This window comes from Cariama cristata, unplaced genomic scaffold (assembly GCF_000690535.1).
Source record: "Cariama cristata isolate BGI_N322 unplaced genomic scaffold, ASM69053v1 scaffold9398, whole genome shotgun sequence".
Classification (NCBI taxonomy): Eukaryota; Metazoa; Chordata; class Aves; order Cariamiformes; family Cariamidae; genus Cariama; species Cariama cristata.
Genome location: NW_009630679.1, coordinates 36,513 through 60,607, shown reverse-complemented (window position 1 = coordinate 60,607; position 24,095 = coordinate 36,513). Strand labels below are relative to the sequence as shown.

General features: G+C 37.3%; 1 protein-coding gene across 1 annotated transcript in view; it reads left to right on the top strand.

The window, feature by feature from the left end:
• Positions 1-24,095, top strand: part of LOC104165883 (tolloid-like protein 1) — a 111,113-nt gene that overhangs the window by 68,082 nt on the left and 18,936 nt on the right. Inside the window, exons 10-16 of the mRNA XM_009705649.1 lie at positions 5,340-5,442; positions 6,845-6,961; positions 7,998-8,143; positions 14,139-14,334; positions 15,766-15,891; positions 18,883-19,043; positions 21,965-22,145. Coding sequence (XP_009703951.1) covers positions 5,340-5,442; positions 6,845-6,961; positions 7,998-8,143; positions 14,139-14,334; positions 15,766-15,891; positions 18,883-19,043; positions 21,965-22,145 — 1,030 coding nt within the window. The remainder of the gene's footprint in view (positions 1-5,339; positions 5,443-6,844; positions 6,962-7,997; positions 8,144-14,138; positions 14,335-15,765; positions 15,892-18,882; positions 19,044-21,964; positions 22,146-24,095) is intronic.

Sequence of the window (24,095 nt, the reverse complement as noted above, 5' to 3'; positions counted from 1 at the left end):
AGGAAATTCAGTGAAGGATGAGACTACAGTGGTACGCACTTGCTGTAGCATTCCTTTTAACGATAGGCGTCATAAATTGCCAGCCCAGCCTAAAATGTGTACATCCCTATTACTGAAACAAGGCAGTTCATTCACCTTTTACTTTCTCTCCAGATTTAAGACTATACGGTAAACAACTGAACAAAATATATCTATACACAGACAAATCTCTGGGGGAGGAAGGTGTTAGTAATACTCTATGCCCTCTGCCAGAGCGAATCCTGCCTTCCGGTGGGTAGAAATTTTGTTGGCCTAGGGAGTTGCAGCTGTGCTAGTGAGTTTTTTTAATTGGCCTTTTTGAGTAGGTTACATTACTTTCCAATTTTCCTTAATGTTTTACATGAATCATAAAATAGAAAGGATAAATCCTTGGTCGATACGGGGAAAAAATACCACCTGCAGAAAACTTAGTAGTGCCTGATGTTTGCTATAGATTTTGTGCTTTCTTATCCCGGGCAGTAGGAGGTATGATATATTCTCTCTGAGGCTGCAGAAGCACAATTGAATCTGCTGTGTAATCAATAATTCCTTAATTGTGCTGACAAATACCCATTGATTGTTTTTCCTACAAAGACTTTCAGCCATCCTGTCCCCTTGAACAAGCTCTGCCTTGTCTGTAGTTCTATTTTGTACTTTGCAGAATTGCAAATCAGAATCTTGCTTGGTTCCTGACCAGAAATCATGCTGTGACAGACTGGGGGTTCTGCCTATGTACAGCTAATGAATTCTGGTCAATGTTAAAGAATTGCTGTATCATGAAATACCTTGGCATGTCAGAGCGAGAAAAGGCTGTGAAGGTTATTTCATGTAGTTTCAAAGGCGGAGGCCATTGAGGAGGTTTGTTACATTTTAATTCCATTTGGATTGCAGCACTCTGAGACGATGACATGATCGCACCTAAGTAAAACCATCCTTTTCCCAACTTTATCCTGGTAACTAAGATTTGGAAAAAGGAAAATTTCCAAACAGAAAACAGAGAAATGTGATGTTTCAGCTGTGTCATGGAATATGAAAAACTTGTGACTAGATTGCCGAGAGACCTCCAGGCTCTATGCAGCTGAGCCAATGGAGGAGGTATAACATGTGGCTTCCATAACTTGCTTCCAACGGAGCCCACTGGGTTAGCTTCAGCAGCTGTAGAAGGTAGCCTGACCTCAACCCAACTGTCTGCATCTCACCTGGGCAGAGAAAAAGGCTTCCTCTTGTGAACCCCTCTGCCTGCACAGCTGGTTTGGGGTGAGCATGGGTGGAAAAGGGCAAGGAGACTGCTGAGGGCAGTGGGGTTTTCAAGTAGTATGACTGGATACGGAGATACCTACCTGTGGTCTGAGAAACTCAGGGAAGAAAGAAGGCAAGAGTTTAGAAAAGAATCTGAACCGCAAAGTGGATGAGCTGAGGAGAAGAACAAAAATTTTGTGTTTGGTGAGGCCTCTTGATTTGAAGGACAAGTTGAAGAAGAAACAGTCTGCAAAAGACAGACAGAATTGCTGTGTGAATGAGAGAATATACAGGACCTCTGCCACCCTTAGATGTGGACTCTAATAGCACTTGGAAAGGTAATAAAAAACTGAAACGGAGGAAAGCATATGAATGATTGTACTTTTAGCCAGATCTGCATATTCCTCATGGAAGATAACATGGTAAGTAGGTGGGTTTGGAGTTCTGATAATATTTGTGCATTTATTTCTTCAGTACATGTCCCAGAAGGAGTGCCTGAATAGTAAAGGCAAAATACCCTGTGCGTTAGACATCTGGGAAAGGGTGCACGTGAACTAGAAGTTTGAGAGGTGTAGCAGTAGGCAAAAGCAAAGAGGTGAGTTGTGAGGTTCCCTTTCCAGGAAGGAATGGCACGGAAAGTCTGTGTCCAGGAAATAAGATGGAGAAGTTGAAACAGGACGTGCTGCAATTAGGCTAAAAGAAGCATGAGAGCATGTGGATGGACACAACCACAGTAATCTAGTGAATGCCAGCTGAGGGGACCAACTAATGCTTTGATGCATGCCAGCTTTCGGCAAACAGCGCAATAGTCTGGAAACTGAGGAGTATGGCGTTGAAGAATTTCTGTCAATTTTCTCAGTAACACTGGAAAGAGAACATTCTTCCTGTTTGCAAAATAATAATAATAATAAAAAATCATTCTTCACCAAGTCCCTGGTGAAAAACTGGCAAGGGAAAAATGGAAGCCATCTAAAGAGAGTTGTAGCTCAATAGTTGGATTGAAGATAAAGGTAGTTAGGTAGAAACCCAGATTGTAATGCTTGCTCTTCTGAGAGTGCGTGCAAAGTGTGTGCTGTGCTTACCTGAATCATTCCAGTTGTCCCTCTGCTGTTGAAATTTGTTCTGCTTAACCTGGCTAGCCTCATCTGAAATGGGATGGGAGATTTAAATGGGATACAGGAGATCTAGAATCAAATTTTGAATGTCTCAAAGTTGGAAGTTCAAACCCTTGGAGTTCAACAGCGGACTGTCTGGATCGTTTGTTTACTGGCTTTCAGAAGAAAAAATTCCCTCCTAAAAGACACAAGCAACACTCTGTCCTCCTGCCCGCCCCCCCCCATTGCGAACCTGCTCTACCTTTAAAAGCACTGATTTGAAGTATTTTCTATATAAAACTTTTTATTGTTCTAATTCACTGAATGATTAAATGAGCGAGCATTTCATTACCTTTTTAAATTCCATGTTTATGAACACATCCCCTATCTAAATAATACAACGTATTAATGGATTTTTTTTTTCATTAGGACTTAATTTGCTTTGTTTTTCGAAGTTCAGGGAAAAGATATCTATATTGAAAAATAGTTCAAGATATTAGAATATCTGTTACTGCAAACCTTCCAGTATAAAAAGCAGGTTTTCCTTTAATATATTAATTTTTACTGTAATTTCTGTTGCAACAAAGAGAAGGGACTGCGCAGCAATGGTGTCTGATTTCAGATTAGTCCATTTTCATCTCTGAGCTCAGGAAGGAAGCGTACAATATAATTTGACTATTCATTGTTATAGGTCACCATAATTCAGAGTGCCAATGGCAGCCTGGACGTGGTATTATCTAAATGTATTTCCAAAGTATCAAACAACCATTGAACCAGACAATCTTTGCGTATAGGTCTGACGTTAAATTATTGCCTCCCTTTGTGGCCTTAAAATGACAGAAGGAAGGGACCGAAAGAGAGAAAGCAGGCTATAGTTGTTGCATCTGCTACACTAAAAATATACTAAAGCTGCTTGCAGGACGTTTCATGGAGAACGCAGCGCTAGAGGCAGACTGCTGTTTAAGCAACACTTTTGCCGGTTTTGTGGATGTGGTAGCAGCTTGTGGATATAAATGTTTGGCCATAGTCAACCATCAGCACAGGTATTCATTTATTCAATGTTGTCCTGATGGTCCTTGGCAAGCTTTGTGTCCCATACCTTCATCCCACAAGGCTGTGGCTGCCAGCATAATGCGCCTCACTGTGCAGGACTTCTGGCTGTTGGATTTTATGTGTAGCCTTACAGATGTTTTCTGTTTCCCATGGCATCATGGTAGTGAAGGCGAAAGCTGAATAGAATCATCTGTGAGCTTGGTCTTCCACTCAAACAGTCAGTAGCGTCAGCACTAGGGGATAGTGGAACACAGGGCTTTTAAGATTAAGTCAGAAAGTTTCCTGTTCTCCACTGAAACGGAAATATGTTTTTGAGAATGTAATTGCTTGTATGGATGTACTTGGTTACTTTTTGTGGAAAGTAAGTGAAAGCAAAATCCCGGCTAGCCTCTTGGTGAGACACATAGTGTTTTGCTATGAAAGATTGTCTCTATTTTGCATTGTTTGGAGAAGAGGCTTACCATGACTCTTTACCACCTACACACCCAAATGGCCAAGCTTTATGTTATCTTTAAATTAGCTTACTCCAATAGCTAATAGTTTTTATCTTCTTAAAATTAAACAGCCTGAAAAAGTTCTGCCTTTCTGGTTTAATATTGTACTATGTTGTGGTTGGAGAGATACGTGGTACCTTCAGAGGAGATGGAAGTAAACCATCCTGTCTGATCATCTGGGCTCGTTGTTCCAGTTACGGTGTTACATTTCCTCCTTGCAGCTGGACTAAGAGTCAGCTCCTCTCCTTTCAGCTGACAGTCACAGCTGCTTCAGAGGCTGCCATGGAGATATATTTTTGCAGTGTGAGGTATTTGCTACTGTGCAGCAATTCATGTTTACTTTATAATAGCAGGTTTCGACTGTGAGTTCTTAGGATCAAAGTTAAAAATAAAACCACTTCTATGCTTATATGTGAATAAAGAAGATTTTAGTTGGGTTGAAATATTTATTAATCTGTATTGAGGAACTGATTTGGAAGAAGATGTATTCTTTTTCCAAATACACCTAAATCCAGTGAAAAGGGTATGAATTGAAAATGATTTTAAAATACAAAATATGAATGATTTTTAATCTTCTTGTTTGGACTTATCCCTGAAATTGCAGAAAATGATGCTAAGACTGTCCTAGTCAGGGTCCAAACTGTAGCTGTCGTGTCATCCTGTGATCCAGGATAAACTCTATTCCTGTGTTAAATGTGTAAGTTTATGGCAGTTTAGGATCAGCATTTCTAAACCAAAATGGGATAATGTAGTGGTCTAAGGTAGTCCTGATATTAAATATTGAAAATAGGCCTATTTATGGATGTGGTCAGTAAAACTGGGAGTCCAAGTTCAAAAACTCCAGAAATGCATGGAACTCAGATTTCTGTATAAAAAGGTTTATTGTAGTTTAATTAAGAGTCATTAAGGGACTGTGTACCATTCATTTTAGTGATACTTCTTTCAACATTACTGTCCACCATTGGCAATATTTAACTTGTCTGAAAGTAAATTGTCTTGTCAAAACAGTAGTAGAAGGAAACAAACCAAAATAAGACAATAATATTTTTTTTTTCACAGCTGTCAGTACTGGTTATGGTCAGAATGGAAGAGGAATTGGCAGGGGAATTATCAAATAACAAATTTATATTAGCACATTATTTTACCTTGCTAGCCTTCTCAAATTTTTATTTCTCAGTGAAAATCTCCCTGTAAGCAATTAAATGTGAGTAGTCTGTCTTGAATCTGCTCAAATATGTAAGATTAAAGAAAAAACTTTTAATGTTCCCAAAGAACTTCTACTTCCTGTAAGAAATAATTGAGGAGAGGTTAATTAAGTGTCTAAGTAGTTGGAATCCTGTTACCAGTGACCAGTCTGGCTTCAGTTCTGCAGAATGTTGTTGTGATCATTTTCTGGTATTCACCACATGTGATTTAATTAGGTGTTGCCCTCTAATTGCAGATTGTTTTAAACTTCACCACCATGGACCTTTACAAGAGCAGTCTCTGTTGGTACGACTATATTGAAGTAAGAGATGGCTACTGGAGAAAATCACCTCTGCTTGGTATGCAACCATTGAATGCTGCACTGTCCGTAGTTACCATACTCACTGAGTTCGGTGGACTTGCTTGCTGTTGAACCCACAACAAACCTTTTGGTTTTTAGGTATCTAGAATGTATCTAAACTTGGGGATAGGAAAAAACTCTAAATGGCCTCAAGTAGTTTATTTGACTTCAAGCCTGCCTTTCGTTGCAGCTAGCTGTTATTCAGCTGCATGTGTGGAAAGATGAAAACCGCAAAAGATACAACTTTTTGCTTTGCTTGTGGATATTGAAATACGAAGTTGCCATAGTTTTGTTCACAGAAATGGGGAAATAGTATATAGAGAAATCCATAGAGCATGTGATGGGAAATCTGTAGAGCACGTGATGAGCACATGCACTGTAGTCGAGAGCACCCATTGTAGAGTTGTACTTATGAGCTCTGTTCCTTTATTTTTAAAATTACGAATAGAAGATTACTTTGGTTTCTTCTTTGCACGTCCTTCCCTGCTTTTGCAGAGAAAAGACATGCATAGCAATAATAAGTTAAGTCTTAGAGTTGCAACTAATATGCAGGAAGCTGCAGCCATCCTTTTCTTAATTCGAAGTGTTGGTGGAGAGATTTCAAAACCCATAATGCTGCTGCCCAATCCAGAGGCTTGGTTTGACATCCCATGGTATTCTCTGATTGAAACTGGGGATTTCAGACCATAGGAAGCACGAAAGTCTCCAACTTCTTGGGTCAGTTTTGTTGTTTTTAGAATGAAGACTAAAACTATTTGTTAGCGTCCTAACAGCCACAATTTAAAAACAGTAAAAAGGAAAGAAAAGGAAACAGATATAGAGGACAGCTTTTTAACAGTAGTGCATATTTTCCTGACCTTAAAAAGAAAAGAAAGAAGAAACAATTAACACCAGACAGTAATTACCCTTTTCTCCTGTTCCTTTCTCTGTCACTGAGACAAACAGAACTTTCACCTACCTAGGCTGAATTCAAGAGGCTAATATAGTCTAGGATCATTTAAATGTTAGTTTTTAAATCTGTTTGGTCCTTAGAGCCAATGAGCAGTATTACTGTGACCTAGGTTATGTTACTCTCAAGATTATTTTTTCCCAAAATGCCCAAGTTTGTATGTATAGAAACAACCTAGAACAATAATTTTACTACTTAATGCCCCTAAGGTTTTATGCTTAGACTTGTGAGCCTGACTGCAATGAAAAGAAGTACTGAAAGCTTTATAACAAAATCTTTGTGTATTAGGTCCTGATCTGCAGAAACACATGTGCTTAGCCATAAGCGTGTGAATAGTTCCACTGAGTTGGTTATGCTACTCTTATTTATAATGTTAAACACTTGTATAAATGTTTGCAGCATTTGGCTTCAGAGGCGGCAGAAAATGCAGTTACTGGTTGCATGTTTTTAGGCAGGTTTTGTGGTGACAAACTGCCAGAAGTCCTCGCATCCTCTGACAGCAGGATGTGGATTGAGTTCCGCAGCAGCAGCAACTGGGTTGGGAAAGGTTTTGCAGCAATTTATGAAGGTAAGCCTCTTATAGCATTAAAAATTACTTGATTATGGAGGAAAAATATTAACCAGGTACCTTTGGATTTAAAAAAAAAAAGTCAGAAATAACTAATATGAAATTGGTATTTTATTACTAAAAGAGATAGTAGGTGTTAGCTTACTAGACAGGATGTTTTGAAATTCTTCCTGTGATCAGATTTCAGATGACCTCTTTTCCAGGGACATCAGGGATAATATTCATAAGGATTTTTTACCAGTCATTTAATTAACTACATGTGCACGTTCTTGTGCTTAGTGTGTGGAAAAATTTCTTTGAGTGCTTTCTGTTTATTCAGAAAAATCTGATTTAAGTTTTCCATATGCTCTGGGATTACTTAAGAGACACTCGCACGCACTGAGTATATTAGCAAGTCAACATTCACCTGTTTAAAACAGAGCCTGTTTTTTAAAATATTGACTCTCTGGTAGTAAACTGTATGATTTAGTTGATATTCACAGATCTTTATGTGGTTATCAGTATAGACTCTGAAAAGTGCATTTACTTTTCATGAAAATATTTTTTTATTTATATTAGCTGTTTCTGCAAATTCAATGTAAGCTTGAAATGATAAACTGCAGGTCAAAATGCATAGGTCATTATAAAAAAGGATATTTCTGTCTCATCTGTCTCTTTCTAAAGGTTGGTAAATATGAATGAAGAATGTTTATTAAATATATTTCAAAGGTGGAGAAAAAGTAAAATTTAATTATTTTGACCTTTTAAATGTATTCTGTGAAATGTATAGATTGAGATTATCCATGATTCCAAAGTCTTCCTGAACACTGTAGGCATGTTTAGGGCTATCAGAAATGCTGAATTATATTCACTAACTAAAATAGGTAGAGTGGTTTAAATGGATTGTGTTTTCAATAATTTGTCCTTGGTAGACTTTTTAAGTCTTCTCCAGACTAATATTATCATTAGTTTTAAAAAAGGGAGCGTAAAACATCAGTTTAAGCATGGGGAACAGAAAATGTCATTATTGACAATAAGAATTTTATGCTTTTATCAGCTATCTGTGGAGGTGAAATCCACAAAAACGAAGGCCAGATCCAGTCTCCCAATTATCCTGATGACTACAGACCAATGAAGGAATGTGTGTGGAAAATAACAGTGTCAGAAAACTACAATGTAGGATTAACCTTTCAAGCATTTGAGGTAAAGCCTTTTAACTGGTCTCAGAAAAGGATCTAGTAGATAAGTGACAATGACATTTAAGGGAATCCTCATTAAACCTGTGAATGAATTTAAGAAATCTCTATGAAAAATAAGCTCCAGAACCCAATTCTACTCTCCATGAAACCTTCCTTTCTGCAGAAATTTTGAAGAAGATTAAAGCTTTTTCATGTTTTCTATGGTATTTGAATTAGAATGTTTAAAGTATACTGACAATAGTTGCAGTTTAGCAAATAAATAATCCAGTTCAGCAAGGCTGTTTTAATATTCTTTTAAACAATCAGAATTTTTTATCTTTGCTAAATCTTATTGTTAAAAAGGAATATCTGTCTGGGAAGAAACCACTGTGGTTTTTGGTTTCTGTTTTGAGAAGGAAAAAAAAAAGCGCCTACTTAAATTCAGGTTACAAACCTATATTTAGAGAGGGAAGAAAGAAGCCATGGTGAGTCATACTTGCGTGTCTTTAGTGTACGTCTCTCTGTGTATAACATTGCTAAACAGTGGTAAGCTATTGTATAACAAAGAAAAATACTATTTTGTACATCTTTTCATGCATGTATGATACACTGGCTGGAAGTTTGTAGATAAATTTAGTAACATACTTTGAGTTGACTTGTTTTATTTGAATATGCTTCAGCAGTAGTGACATCAACAACATTTTTTTTAAAACCTAAACTTTTTGGCTTTATGCTACACATAGTTGTAAACATGGGTATAGTAAACATAGATATAATTTCCAACTTGTAATTTTAGTCTTGTAGACAGACTTCAAGGGTATGACACATTTTTGCTATGACTGATGAAAGGTCTGATGATGAGATAAGGATTTGGGACTTTATCAGCAATTATGGATATAAACAATGGAATTATTAAAAATTTCACAGATTCTATTTTATTTTCCCTTTTTTTGTATCCTGAATTAATGTTGGGTCTAGTGCAGACACGATCAGCTCTCCCTGCCCAAAAAGTTTTCCAAATCCCATTCAGACTCTGCACAGGCTGGCTCAAGATTACTTAACACAGTATGTTGGTCTCTCTTTTTAAGCACTGGTGAAAATGAACAATGTTTTCAGTAACTTTATATGATTTAGTGACCAGATATGGAGCTTTTCTAGTCTGCCACTGGTGCTCAGTAGTTTTTAATGTGATCCCAAGAGAAATGGCACTATGCCTCTGCAATAAGAGACTTGCCACAGTATTTGATCTCCATGCAGATGCTCAGCATTGGTCTACACGCATGGTCCATTATCGCTTGAACTGACCCCAGTTCAATATCACCTCTGGGAGAATCAAACTTCCATCTCTTCTTATCTCTCAGGACCTTTTTCTAATCACCAAGTTATGGACTATTTACAAGTGTGAAGATGGCATGTTCATGCCTTACCATATAGAAAATAATTTGAAGCAAATGACCAGCAAACAAGGGCACAATTTAGTAGGTTCATGGTTAAGACTGTGAGAAGAAATGTCGTTTTTCCCCCAGACTAGTATTACGGCACTCTCTAGAGGTGAAACATATGGACTGACACCTCACGAGAAGAAAGAGGAAATTGAGCAGAAGTGTAGTTGAGTGGTACTCTCAAGTTAGTGCCTCTGCTAGATGTGTTTTGAAAGAGAAAAAAAAAAAAAAATTCCACTAGTGTTGACTTGAAAGGTACATACTTTTCCAGGGAGAGTCTGAGTTGTGATTCCAAAGTGACAAGATGCCCTTGAGCACCAAATGAGGTGCCCCAGAAAGGCACAAGAACTTCTGTTATATCTGTCTTCATGGCGTTTCTTACTGGCTTATCTACAGGACTCCCTGCTGAGAGTGAGAGTTGCTATCGAAACTACTCCAAAGTGCCTTGCCTAGACATTCACCATTGGGTCTGATTTCCATTTCAGGTCCAAGTGCCTGAAAGTAGATGTTCTGTTTTTTGGTACTAAGTCCCTCTCTGGACTGAATCCTTGGTGCACTGCCCAGTAAAACAAAAAGTTGTTTAAAAATCACAGTTCTTTGTGCCAGCTGAGATCAAAAAAAAAAAGTAAATGTCAGGCCAAAGAGTTATTGCAGTGTGTTTGTGAGAAAATTACTTCTCTGTCCTTTGAAAGGTACAGTTAAGTAAGAGGAATTCTCATTATCCATATGTAATGCTAGAAAAAATAACTGTATAAATAACCTTCACTCTGAAATGAAAGCACTAGGGAAGCTGAGAATTTCAAACTGTATCAATGAGTCATCTTGTTTTGCCTGCTGTGGGCAAGGCATTTTCCAGAGTGTGGGATTACCCTTTCTCATTTGGCTGCCTGATGGGCAGCTACACTTTCCAGTATCTAGATGACAGCAGAGGTGTTGGAACTGGTAACTCCATCTTTTTGCTTCGTTGTTATAGTCACCTTTATTATATTGTTCTTTGAAAATTAGCAGTTCTTATATTTTTTTTTTAGAGCTTTTGTTGGCACGCAGTCTCACCAGCTAAGGCAATCCCAGAGGGTTTATATAGCTGAGCCGTATGAATCTTCCTCATTTGAATGACCCTGTTAATCTTTGTGCAGACAGTGTTTTTACATAAGCCAGGGAATAAAATGTCTGATCTTCTGATTTCACTAGGCATATATCCCACCTTTTATTACTAAAGTCTATGACCTGAGTTGGATATGTTTACCTGTACTGGAATTTGACTCTAACAACAAATAAATTAACAATGACAAAAAGTAATGGGAAGATTTTTCCTGAAATATGATTGTTCTCAGATTTGCTTTTCAAATCCTCTTCTCTTCTTTTTTAATATGTTGAGTTTGGTTTTTGTTGTTTGTTTTTTTTTTTCTTCTATTGGGTGACTGATGCAAAACAAAAGTATTCTAGAATTTTTATCTACATATATTTTAGTCTAAAGTAATTGTTTGGTTTTTTTTTAAACTGAAACTGTGTACAAGGAATTTTCTTTTCTTTTGAGAATGGATGTTGAGAATGTCTCTGACTTTCCATTTCACCAGGAGATTTCTTAGTGTTTTCCTGTGCTTATGTGCCCGTCTTAAGAATTTTTCTGGTGTTTTCTCAACTTAGTTCTCTAATGCCATTCAAATTCTGAGTTTCCTCCAAGGCCTTCAGGAGCTGATGGTATATTTCATTCTCTTTTAAGCAATGCATTTTTCTGTAAAACCTGTTTGTTTATGCTTTTTTGCATTTGCTAACATTTTGCATATTTCTTCTCATCCACATGTAATATCAATCTTGTGAAATTTCAGTGCTCTGGTAAATAAGGTTTATAGGATCAGTCCAGTTCCAGCTAAACTCACTGAGAGTCCTTTCACTAACATGAGGAGATTTTCTGCCCTTGTAGTAGGAAGAATAAGAGACTATTGCAAGTATAATAGATCTTTGTATGGCAGCGTTCCCAAATGACAGTACCATGACATCTTAAAACCTGAGGTATCAATAAGCAAAGCACATTTTATATTAGTTCTTTTTCATTGATTACCAAGTGCCTTAACACCAGTTATAATCTCAAAACCACAGTACTTATCTGTTAGTTTATATTTAGGTGTAACGATTTAATCCCTTAATATAATAATATTGATAATAATAATGGCATCACTTACAGCAGTAGTACACTAAAAATAAATGAATATGGTAGAATGGCCACTTTTGAAATAGTTTTATTGAAAATCAATAGCGCTTTTTAAGTTGTTTTTTATAGTCTTAGGAAGTTTAGCAACTTACTGCTATACAAAATGTATTTTTAGCCGTTGTCTTCTGCCAAAAATAGAGTGATTCTCAGAAAAGAAACTAACAATTCACCTCAATGGGAATTTCGTACGTGTAACTCAGAGCTGCACTTGACCTATGAAAAATCATCATTTCCATGGAAAAAACAGATGTTAATTAAAAGTCTTGAGTAGTGAAATGACCACCAGACATGTGTGGGGAAAATACACAATTCTTTCATTGATATTAGTGGGCTTTGGACCAGGTCACTTCTTTCTGCACCAGAGTGCAATATGACTTTTATTGAGATAACAAGGCAGACTGTGTTTCAAATTGGAATATGATGTCATGTGTTTAAACATTATTATTCAGATTAATGAAAATTTGGAATTGGTACTGCAGCGTCAAAAACTTATCCGTGCTCAGGTAGACACATGCCTGACTGCGTTAGTTACAGACATAGAATTGCCATTAAAGTCAGCAAGAGGTGGTTGCATCCCAGATCTTCATGACTTTACTCACCCCTTTCCCAAATGCTGGCCCAAGCAATTCCTGAGCAAACAGCTAAGAAATTGCAGTAAATGGCAATACGGATTGTGCCAGAGAAGTGAGTGGAGAAAATGACCCATGTAAATGCTTGAAGAATTGGAAAGTTGGAAAGAAGACAGACAAATTTTGTGTGTAAGTGCCATATTTTGATGCCATTAAAATGAAATAAAATCAAACAGCTCCTTCCCCCAATTTTCCCTCTTACATAAAAGAAGCAGAAATCGTAATGTGCTAAATGAAAGCTCCTTAGTCTGTGGTAGTTACTGAGCTTAGTGTTGGTCATAATGCACAATTAGAGCAGAGTACCAGCAGCCACTTGTACTGTCTGTGCAGTTTAAGTGCAGGGAGAACTCTATCTGGAGATAAGGTGTGGATTTTTCTGGGTTTGGTTTGGGTTTGACTTCTTTGTCATTTTAACAGAATTTGGATGTGCTGAATTAAATTTGAGGCTTCTCCAACCCCTTCTCCCTGACTGTGGCCCCCTGCCATCGCTAAACCTACCTCATGATTCAGCCACTTTGTTGAACAATAGTTTTTTTAGAGGAATTATTTTTGAATGCTTGGATTTAGTTAATACTTTTATAACTAAGATGCTATATTGGTTGAGTAATGTGAAGTAATCCTGCAGTAAAATGACCCGGATCAAGAGGGTTTTTAATTCTGTTGGGAAAGATACTCTCTCAATAAAGACAGGCATCATAAATTACCTGGGCTCCGGATAGGATCATATTTGGGCAGCTTCTGCTTTCTTCTTTGGTACAATTCCCACTCTGACTGACTCTGCTAATACTATTATGCAAAGAGCACAAGGCTTGCTACCCAAGTAGAAATGCACGCATGTCCACTCACATATTAGTAAATGCACACGTGTCCACTCGTGTGTTAGTATATGGATGTAATCTGGCAGGACGTTTAAATGAGAGTGGTGTTTTCAGTTGTTCTGGTTTCAGTAGGCTTCTCCATCAGCTTCTCCAGGCAAAGATTCATTAATTGACTCAGGAGGTCAAAAGAAGACACCTGAAATCAGGAATCATGCAACAGAAATCAGACACATCAGCTAGAGAAAAATTATTATTATTATTATTATTATTGTCATCTGTTCTAATGGCTACTTAAGGGTTGATAATTTTAGAAGCGTGTTTTGATCCAATTCTACAGATGCCCCAAAGTCTTAATGCTCTGTAACTTTTTACGGTTACCCTGTAACTTAAGTGGGTAGTGACAGATGCAACACTTTCCACTCTGTTGAGGATAAAGGAGGAAAATAAAATACTGATCATCACTTGAAATAGCACAGGTTGATACTGTCTAAAAATCTTATTCATATTAATAAAAACTGAACTTTTTAATAGTTCAAAAGCACTTAGTATTTCTGACCTGTTTAGTTGTTGAACCATAATCTTGTATACTTGAGTGTACATGAGAGAAGAGGACTTTACTTGAGCTCAGAGTAGGAATTTGACAGAACATTAAGAAGCTTGAAGGTGAGCATGTTTGTCTTGGGTACGTTTTTTTCCAGTTAAACTGTTGTCCTGCGTAACATCTCAACAACTTTTTCTTGTAGAAAATGAATATAGTTAAAAACAGTCCAGTGATGCTTGTTCATCTTCCTGATGTTTGAACCCTAAACAGAGAACCGTAACCTTTAGCTTTGAAAAATTTCTATTCTGTTTATTATCTGATTGACATTTGATATTTATGGTCAAGTTCCAATTAGTTCACTTTAAAAATTTTTTACAGATTGAAAGACATGATAACTGTGCGTATGACTACTTGGAAATTCGAGATGGAACAAATGAGAACAGTCCTTTAATTGGTCACTTTTGTGGCTATGACAAGCCAGAAGACATTAGATCTACCTCTAATACCCTGTGGATGAAGTTTGTTTCTGATGGAACTGTTAACAAAGCAGGATTTGCAGCTAACTTTTTTAAAGGTAAACGTTAAAACGTATTTTGGGAGCTGTGAGCTTCTTATCGCTTGTTTTTGTACTAGGAAAATTATGACAGGATATTAAAAATATTTCTCAACCTGTTTTTACTGATACCAGTTCTGTACTGTCTCCAGCATACTTTTTACCTGGGCGTACAATTTTACCAAAACAAAACAGTGGAGGTATTTGAATCTCCTTGTAAAATATATCTAAAGAATGAAGGAACATTTTCAGTGCAACTTGCTACTCTCTTCAGGTTCAAATAATCAGTTTAGCTTTGAAACACCTTTGAAACATGTCTAATCTTGTAAAAAAAATGGCTTTTTTGACATTGTGTTATCAAATATAAAGCTAAATGGCATAACCACAGATGGGTCTTTTCTGTTAAGGTTTTTTCTTTTGTCTAAATGGTGTGGGTTTTCTGCATTAGGCTGCTTTATCATTTTATGACTTTCTGTGAGAAAAAAAAAAACCAAACCAAAAAAACCCCACCGAAACAGCTGAGCAATCATAGTGAACAGTGGCCTGACAGCCTTCCTCTGATTTTGGGGTGTGCGTGCGTGTGATACAACTGCAGCTTATACCTGCAGCATTTGGTGTGTGGGGAGTGTGTAATTAATGCCCTGCGCTGCCCATGGCACAGTGAACGCCACTAGCAGTGGTGTGGCCATGGTGACATCCAAAATATAGGTCATGGCACCAGGAAAACCTTTCTGCTTTTTTGAAAAGCCACAAGCTGGGCTTTTTCTCACCCAAACTCTTAGTTTTCTCTGTAGATAATTATAACCTTGACGGCTGAGGGTGGGAGCTCTGTTTTATTCCTAAGAAATTACTTCTCCTGGTGTAAAGCAACAGTATTTCAACATCTGAGGAATATTTTAACAATGAATCTCATGGGTATACTTCAGAGCTAGTAGAGATAATACATTATTCCTTTCCCTCCCCCATCCCTGATGCATCTTGTTCCCTTTAATATCAATAGAATGAAAACCTGGGATTTGAGGATTCTGGTAATCTGTTTTTGAGTATGAATTCGGGATAATGCACAAATTGATTCTGTGGGAGATAAAGTGCCCTTCAAGTGACCCCACTGTGGATTTTCAATCTTTCTTTCAATACTTTATACAACCTTTAGATTATGGCTGCCTGAATTATTGCATGCTGCCCACGAAGTGCTTATAAATTAGGTCTGCAGCTGTCAGTAGGTATTGTTGTAAAAAAAACCCACCCAAACCCCACAAAGGACAAATTTTTATTTTCTCCATTGCAGGTCTCCTTAGCATTTGAAAATCCTCTAGTCAGCAACCACAATGTGTTCCGTAGTGCACCTTATAATGGCATGCATACAGTTTTCTGAGTTAATATTGATCCAGCAATTACAGCTGAGGAAGGTAATTATTTAACACGTTTTTGCATTCTTCCCTGTCTTGGCAGAGGAAGATGAATGTGCCAAACCTGACAATGGTGGCTGTGAGCAGCGCTGTGTAAATACTCTGGGCAGTTACCAGTGCGCCTGCGATCCTGGCTATGAACTTGGTCCTGACAAAAAGAGTTGTGAAGGTACAGTGCGTTGCTGTGTTTATGGGCTTTTAAAGCTCAGAGTGCCATTGCTTGAATGAAATGTTACAGCTTTCATATGCTCTGTCCTAGCAGTGTGAGATCTGTGGAACCCAGCCTGGAAAACCAGTGCTCCCTTTTAAGAAGTGGTGCCAGAGTAATGTCTGTCCACAGCAGTCATGTTCATCCCATGTCTGTCACTAATTTAGCTTTACAGGTTTTGCTGTTAGTCAATCAGGAATGATGCAAAGCAGAACTTCATACTTTCCCAAACTACTTATTACATTATTCATACTTATTAAAGCAAAGTCTCCCACCATGCATAAGGAGATGCTTATCAGAAAAGCAATGTGCCACTGTCTCAGAATCAGACTATTTAACGGTCCCTCTGACCACCTCTGACTTGGGGCATGACTGGGAAGCTGGCAGATTTGAAGAGTAGAATCATTTATTCTAGCTCAGAGCTCAGAGAAATCCTCCTCACTCCCAGTCAGATTGTGAACTTTTCTTGCTGGAGACAAATTCTACTTTTCAGGGTGAGCAAAGCATGTTCAAGTAATCATTTGGAGAAATAAAAACCTGGTAAATGGAAGTCTGTGTAAGCATAGGGTTGGATTGAGATAGGCTTTTACATTCTATACATATTTCATATTGAAGGAAGGAAGCAAAAGCTCTTGATCATTACACACCAATTATTGTTTGATTTTTTTTTTTAATTCATAAACACCAACAAATTCAGGGCTAGCACAAATTGTTCTTATCTCAGTTCATCTGTTTGAGTAGTGAAAGGAGTTTGAAAATTGGAATGCTCAGAGTTATGGTTTTCTCCTGATGTGATTCACTGGTCTCTCTGTTTTTCCAATTTCATGGCTTTAATTCATGATTTGTCACAATTTGGGGTAGTTTTGCTTAGTTTCTTTGTACTTTTTGTTCTTTTGGCTTTGTGGGGTTGGTTTTGTTCATTTGGGGTATGTATGTGTGTTTGTGTGAGGTGGTGATAGACCTAGACTACAGGCACGTTAGATTGTGGCTCTCATCAAGCTGGTTGGTTTTTCAGTTGTTCCCTCCATGGCCGCAACTTCAATAGTCAGGACATTGGAAAAACAATTTATTTAGATGTCTGCATATTAGGCAGTATGCAGAAAGTAAAGTTATTCTAAGGGGGGCCATGAAGACAGAGGTTTGATCTCTGGGCCTTTGATCATCAGCCCAAATTTATGTAAGGAGTTTGGTTTAGTCTGCCTGCTGACCTGAGTCAGAATCTTACCAGGGAAGATCACCAGTCTTTCAGAAAACTCTTCCCTCTGCCTCTGAAAAATAAAGAAGGAATATGTCCCTGGCACCCAAACAGAAAAGTAACTCTGGCAAAAGAAGTCACTCAAAGTAGTGCAGCTCAGTGTGGAATAAAAACGCTGAGCTATCCCTAAAAACGTATACACGTTTGTTCCACGTGACATAACACTCACTGTGTGTAGATACTACTTGGGACTGCTGAATTAAAATCACTGTGTAGTCAGAATGAGCATTGCATCCTAGTTATAGTTTGGGAGTATGAAGGGTCATCTAGCTGTATTAATTCACATGTGATGCCAGAGTAGAAGCCTCTAACTTAGAAACTCTGCCCAATGCTTCACTGCAGTGTTGACAAGCATGGAAAATTCCTTCATGGTCATCTAATCCAAATCTTCCCCACTGGCAGCATATAGGAAGGCTTTAAGATTATTTTTTTTTTCAGTATTTCCACATGTCACACCATTGTCTTGAGGAACAACAGAATGACGTTGAAAAGCAGAAATTGAAAACTAGCAGTAGTTGTCCTGACCCAGACTGGATCATTTGGAGGGTACAGCTTCGGTCGTCTGAGTGCAGCCTCTAAACCTGTGCCTGGTCTTTTTTGGTACTGAGGTGTGACCCAGAGTCTCAGTCCCCCACCCTGGTCAGATTATCTTTATGTGCATACCAAGAAGTCTTCTGTGTGGTGCCAGGAGGAAGACTGGTATGTGTCTGGGTTGGCCAAATAAGGCCTGGCACAGAAAGTGGAGGGTTCTGCCAGGTGTGTTAGATAAAGTTAGATGTAGTGTGTGGGATATTCAGCTTGACAGGAATAACCAGTTTCTAAAGCATTCAGCGTTAGCACGGAGCAGTTGGAAAAAGGTGGAACTTCCCCCAACCAGCTCTTTAGAAAGAGATTTGTGGATGATTTCCAGTCCTGTCACAGTGCTCTAATGGTATCAGTGCAGCAGAGTGTGATCGAGAACTCCTGCAAATCCCATTACTTTCCTTTTTTTTAAAAAAAAAAAAAAAAATAAAAATTTCCACAGATGGAAAAGATTAGTGTGTTTATCCTTTGCTATCTGAACTGCATTCACAAACAGTACTGGATTGTTCTGATGTCTGGAGGTGACTTTGGCATATATTTGGAAATAATAGGTGTTTTCTCTGTTACTGGAATATCCATACTTCAGCAAAAGTAATTGTGGCTGAAGGGTACGTGACTGCTATCCCGAAGAAGTGACCCTATCTAGTAGGTTATAGAAGGCATATATAGCTGTATGAGCTGAGACAGGTAGGGCGGATTCTGGATCAATAATCAAGGAGAGAAGCTGGGGAAATGGAAAGCGCATCTTAAGTAGTCCGTCTGTCAGAAGAGGGGTGGTCAAGGTCCTGGGGAGGGCGGTGAGGTCAGAGGACTTGCATGGGAAAGGCTGTGAGAGAATAACCAGAGTCTCTGGAGGGAAGGGAAAAGAATGAATATGATAACGCCTTGTGTAGTTCTGAAACTTATCTCTGTCTGCAAACCTGCAAGCTGTTCAAGATAGCGGCTGTCTCTTTCTCTTTGTTTGCACCAAGCATGATAAAACAAGATTCTGATTAGTCTGCCTGGGCATTACTGCAGTATAGGTAATGAGAGGACTGAATCTTCTCAGGGTGCTTCTGTTTATAGTAAAACACGGTTTCAGTCAAGAAACGATGCTCTCCCTTTTAATTTTACAGCTGCTTGCGGAGGACTCCTGACAAAGCTAAATGGGACTATAACCACACCAGGGTGGCCCAAAGAGTATCCTCCAAACAAAAACTGTGTGTGGCAGGTGGTTGCCCCGACGCAATACCGAATTTCAATGAAGTTTGAGTTTTTTGAGTTAGAAGGGAATGAAGTAAGTAACGATGAACAAAGAGCTGCACAATCTGTTCCACGCTAAACAGTTTATCATGAGTGTTCAAAAATAAGTATTGTCATATAAAACCCTTGCTGACCTTTCATATGTTGACAATAACCATAGATGTTCTTGTTTTCATTTTGGGACTGTTTCTGGATTCTTTCAAAACAAACATGGAGAGAATAGGTCTCTTTTACATATCATCTAAATGTGTATGTAGTACAAGAAATTTAGAAGAAATGTTCTCTGCTGAGTCTCAGCTGACTTTTTTTTATCAACAAAGTGAAACAGAGCAAAGGGCTGAGGCATATTGGAAAGAATTCAAGAGAAGAAAATCTGGAGAAACCAAATCATCTTTACAGACTATGACTACAAAGGATACACATAAGCTGTGGTTAGTGACAGAGCGAGGGAACATTTAGATCACTTACAAGTATCTCATGGGGGGAATATTTTAAAAGGAGCAGTACCAGAAATAAAGCACAAGAGAAAGCAGTGTTTGAGCTGGGCAGCCCCGAGAGGCATGGGGGATCTTGTCCCAAGGTGGGGGAGAGGGGCAGGGCAGAGCCCTCCATATGGTAAGGGTTGCATCCTATAATTTTAAACAAAATGGTAGAGGTTGCAGTGTGTTTTGGGTGTGAATCAGTGAAATGTGGGTTTCAACATCTTTTCAGCCTCTGTTCTGCTTCCTAGGCGCTGCTCTGTCATACCACTGACTTCCCCTGCCACGCTCTATGTGCTGCAGCAATCGAGTTTATCTGGATGTTCTTCAACATGGTGTTAAGAACCCAAATCCCAGGACATTATTTCTGATTAAACAAATTGGTAGCAACACGTCTGATATGAGGATGGGCCATGTTTTGGGCATGAGATCTGAAGTGGCAAAAGCCAGAGTTTAAATTATAACTAAGAAACAACCCAGCCATGGCTTCTCCAAAGTATCTCAAAATTATTTGCAGAGGCAGCAATGTGAGATTTTTTTTTTTAAAAAAAGTAATTGGTGTAGGTTCTAAAGTCCACGAAATTCCAACTTTTAATGATATACTCATGTCCTGTTATCATTATTACAAGAACTGCAGAAAAGTGTAATAAAACCTTACAAATCCCAAAGAATTAAAATTTAAGTACCATTTGAACAAATCATAAGACATTTTTCCTGCACTTTCTTGATACTTAAGCCAGATTGGTAAGGAAGACCCCTGGGGTGTAATAAAGTTAAATCAGGTTTTCTAAGGCCATACAAGACACATAACTTAAGTGGATATGAAAAATACATACATAATGGTTTTCAACATTTAGAACTTTGATTTGATCCTCTACTGTGCTACTAAATCTCAGTTTTATACTATTAAATAGTAGTACTAAGAATGGTACCTTTGAAAATCAGAAGAAACACATAACGTCTGGAACATTCTGATATATTGTCTGACTGAAGACACAGAATGTATAAATTTAGCAAATGCTCTAAATTTTTTTTTGTTACAGGAGCTCCATTTAAGACTAAGTTTAATATGCCTTTTCCAATATTAGAATTTCAATATTTTACATTTTGCAATTTTAATTTTACATTTAACTTGTAAAATTTTGTAAATATAGTGTAGTATGAAGGATGTTAGACCTATCTGAACTTACATTTCATTTCTAATCTAAAGCTGTGAAACCATGAAAACTCACCACTGAGGTATTGCTGAAATTGCTTGGATTTATTAACGTTGTGAGCTATATTTGAAAATTGCATGCATTAATATGAATTTATCTTACACTTAATATAAATCAGCATGTGGCAGTAACTCAAGTTTATGAATCTTTGTGTTCTTTATATTGTATAAAAATAGTTTCAACTCAATTAATCACTTTCCAACTCCACAACATATGAAAATTGTTCAGCAACAATGAAAATTTACTCTACATCTAGAATGTATTGCATTAAAAATAATTGGAGATGTTGACAATATTTCGTAGGGAGAGAAAACAACAAAGGCAGAAACATCCTTTCCTATAACTCCCCTCCAGCTCCCCTGACATTTCTTTTTTGTCTGGAAATTGCGATTTATCAAATACAACTTGGATTTAATGGACAATCTAAGCTCTATATGAATCCTCCTGGCCACTGTTCTCTCTTAAGCTATTAATTGCAGACAACTGGGACATTTTTGATTAAATGATTGATAGTTGAGCCTAAGAAGCTTAGAAGTTTTTGGGTGGAAGGCTTTAGGTTGACCAAGGGATTATGCATTGAAAGTATTATCATGAGTAGTAGGCCTTGCATAAGGCTTTTTTATTATATTATTTTACTTTATTTTTAACCTTTTAATGAAAATGATGTACATCAGCATTCCAAATTACAGCTATGCTACTGTTAAAGAAAGATGTATGGTTTTAATAGTGCAATTTTATATATTTGTAAATAAATGAATATGTCTTAAATACATCATGGTAAAAACTTATCTTGTAAGTTTCTGAGTGAAAATTAATATTTTTAAAAAAATCTATGAGATGCAAGCATTAGATGATTTGTAGGTTCTGGGTATATGGTTTATAGCACAAAGGCAGAATTTTTAGGGTGAGTATTTCTAGATTTTAGTGTAATGTCACTGGAATTTTTACTTTTTAGATTAAATGGAAATGCTACTAAGCATCTTGAAATTCAGATGCTAAACACTGATTAGTATCTATCAAAATATAGTTTTGAATATAATGCATAGCATAGGTATGCCTTAGTGACCTTAAAATGTTCTTACACAAAATCAATGAACGTTTGTAAGGATTTACAAATGTTTTCAGAGCCTGGGAAAAGTTAAAATTTATATTCTTAATCTATTATTAAGCAACATATACCGATCAAAGTTCCTGCATTTGTGAATAACTTCATGCTTTTCTTTTGGTGAGCCAGAAAAAGAATTTATTTCTCTTCTCAGGTTTGCAAATATGATTATGTGGAGATTCGTAGTGGCCTTTCTTCTGATTCTAAACTACATGGTAAATTCTGTGGTACTGAAGTGCCTGAAGTTATCACCTCTCAGTACAACAACATGCGAATTGAGTTCAGATCTGACAACACTGTGTCCAAAAAAGGCTTCAAGGCACACTTCTTCTCAGGTACAGAAAATTACTCGTGTGTACCCATGAGTCCCTCTGAGCATACACTGACTAGGTGGAGTGAATACTATATTTTGGTATGAAAGTGAGTGACCTTTTCCCTTATGACTTCCCTGGTAGCCTTGAATTTGTTTTATTTACATAAGCATAAACTGCTCTCCTGTCTTAAAATACTGTTCTGAATTGTAATGTCTGTAGAAAATAGATGGAACGTGTACATATATATTTCAATAACAGCAGAGGCAAATAAACTTTGTGAGATATGGAGGAAAAAAGCAAATTTACTAAGTGTTCCTAAAATTTGATTAGATTTCTTTTATCCCAAGTTTTACTGCTAGTTTTTCAAATCCAATTGCAATGTGATATGAATTACATACTGTGTAGACTTGCATTTTTTCACTCAAGTCTCTTAATACATTGCGTTAGTTATGAAATTACCACTTTGCTACGACATTTGTTTAACATTATGGGTACTTTCTTGTCAAACTTTGCACTTAATGTTTTGCAGAAGAACAGAGTTTAAGACCTTGCTCTTGCAAAAATGTGTGTCTTTTTAGTTGTGAAAGTAGTTTCACTGAGACAGATTAGAGCGATGGAAGTTTGTATCATCTGAGAACATGTGTTGTTGAATATGGATATGAATGAAGCTGAAGATGTGAGGAAATATTTGCACAACAGCGGTCTCTGCAATTACCCGTTGAGACTAGACCATAACAATCTGGCTGTGGCAGGATACCACTTGGTGTTAGTAGTGGAATTTTACTTAGTGTTTTTGTTGTGCATTTACACACACACACATATAGGCGTAGGTATTTTATCTCACGTAAAACAAACCAACAAAACAGTCCCATCCACTCAGCTCCCCAAACTGGAAGTCATACAGAAGCATTTGGAATTTGAATTCTACCCCATCTGAATCTGGAGAATCCTGATTGTTTAGCATGTAATAAAATGTATTACTAGGCACTGTTATTAGTGTTTGCTAAAATATTTCATCAAAGCTGAAATGAAATGGTATTTCATTGGTTAGCTTTAGTAACTGATAGCTATGACCAAGTAATAAGAATGAGTATGTTGTGTAAGTGATGTGGTTTGGAAAGTGAAGAAAATAACTATCCAGACAAACAATTTAGACTTTCAATGTTTTCTCATTGTGACTACTTTGATTTTTTTCTTAAGCAATTATGAAAGATGAAAAAAAGTGTTCTGTCTCATGCAAAGAAATTAACATTTTACCTCCTCTAAAGCATATTACTTTTTCTAGTCATCACGTTTCTCTGATCATAGTCTTTCAGATCCATCTTTACTTATAGTAGCACTTTCTACTTCTAAATTTGTATTTTACATTAGTAAGAAGCTCTCAAGGTTTAGTCAGTAGTTGTAGTAAATATGTATATGCACATAACAGAGCTTCCTCCTGGAAACACTTCCACAGCTAGTCATTTCATGTTGGCCTGGTATTTTTTTAGGAATTCTCACATATTTTGGCTTTTTACAGGAATAAATATTGACATGTTCCAGTTGTAAAAATGGCCTGCAAATTAAGCTTGTTAGGTATTTTCAGGATCTATAAAGATATATCAGATAAGATTGGCAATGATAGTTTTGTAGTTTGTAAGCTCCATAAGTCAGAAGTTCTGTTTTGTGGATGCGCCAAACATTTATACATTCATAGTCAATTAAATTTTGGTTTTCTTTAAAGTGATAGCTAATTTTCACAGATTTATTTAAGTGATTGTTTAAATAATCTATTAATATTATTAGTGAGTTCTAGGAAGAAATCAGGCCAGTGCTGTATGTGGGGAAAAGACTGGTCTATAATTTGTGGAGCTATGGAGCTTGTATCATCAGGAGGTTGTAATCCTTCAGAATCATTATTTTCCTTGTCTTTTTCACTTCTGAATGAAGTGGGTGGGTGTGTCCCCGTGAGAAAAGTTTTGGTTTTTTAAT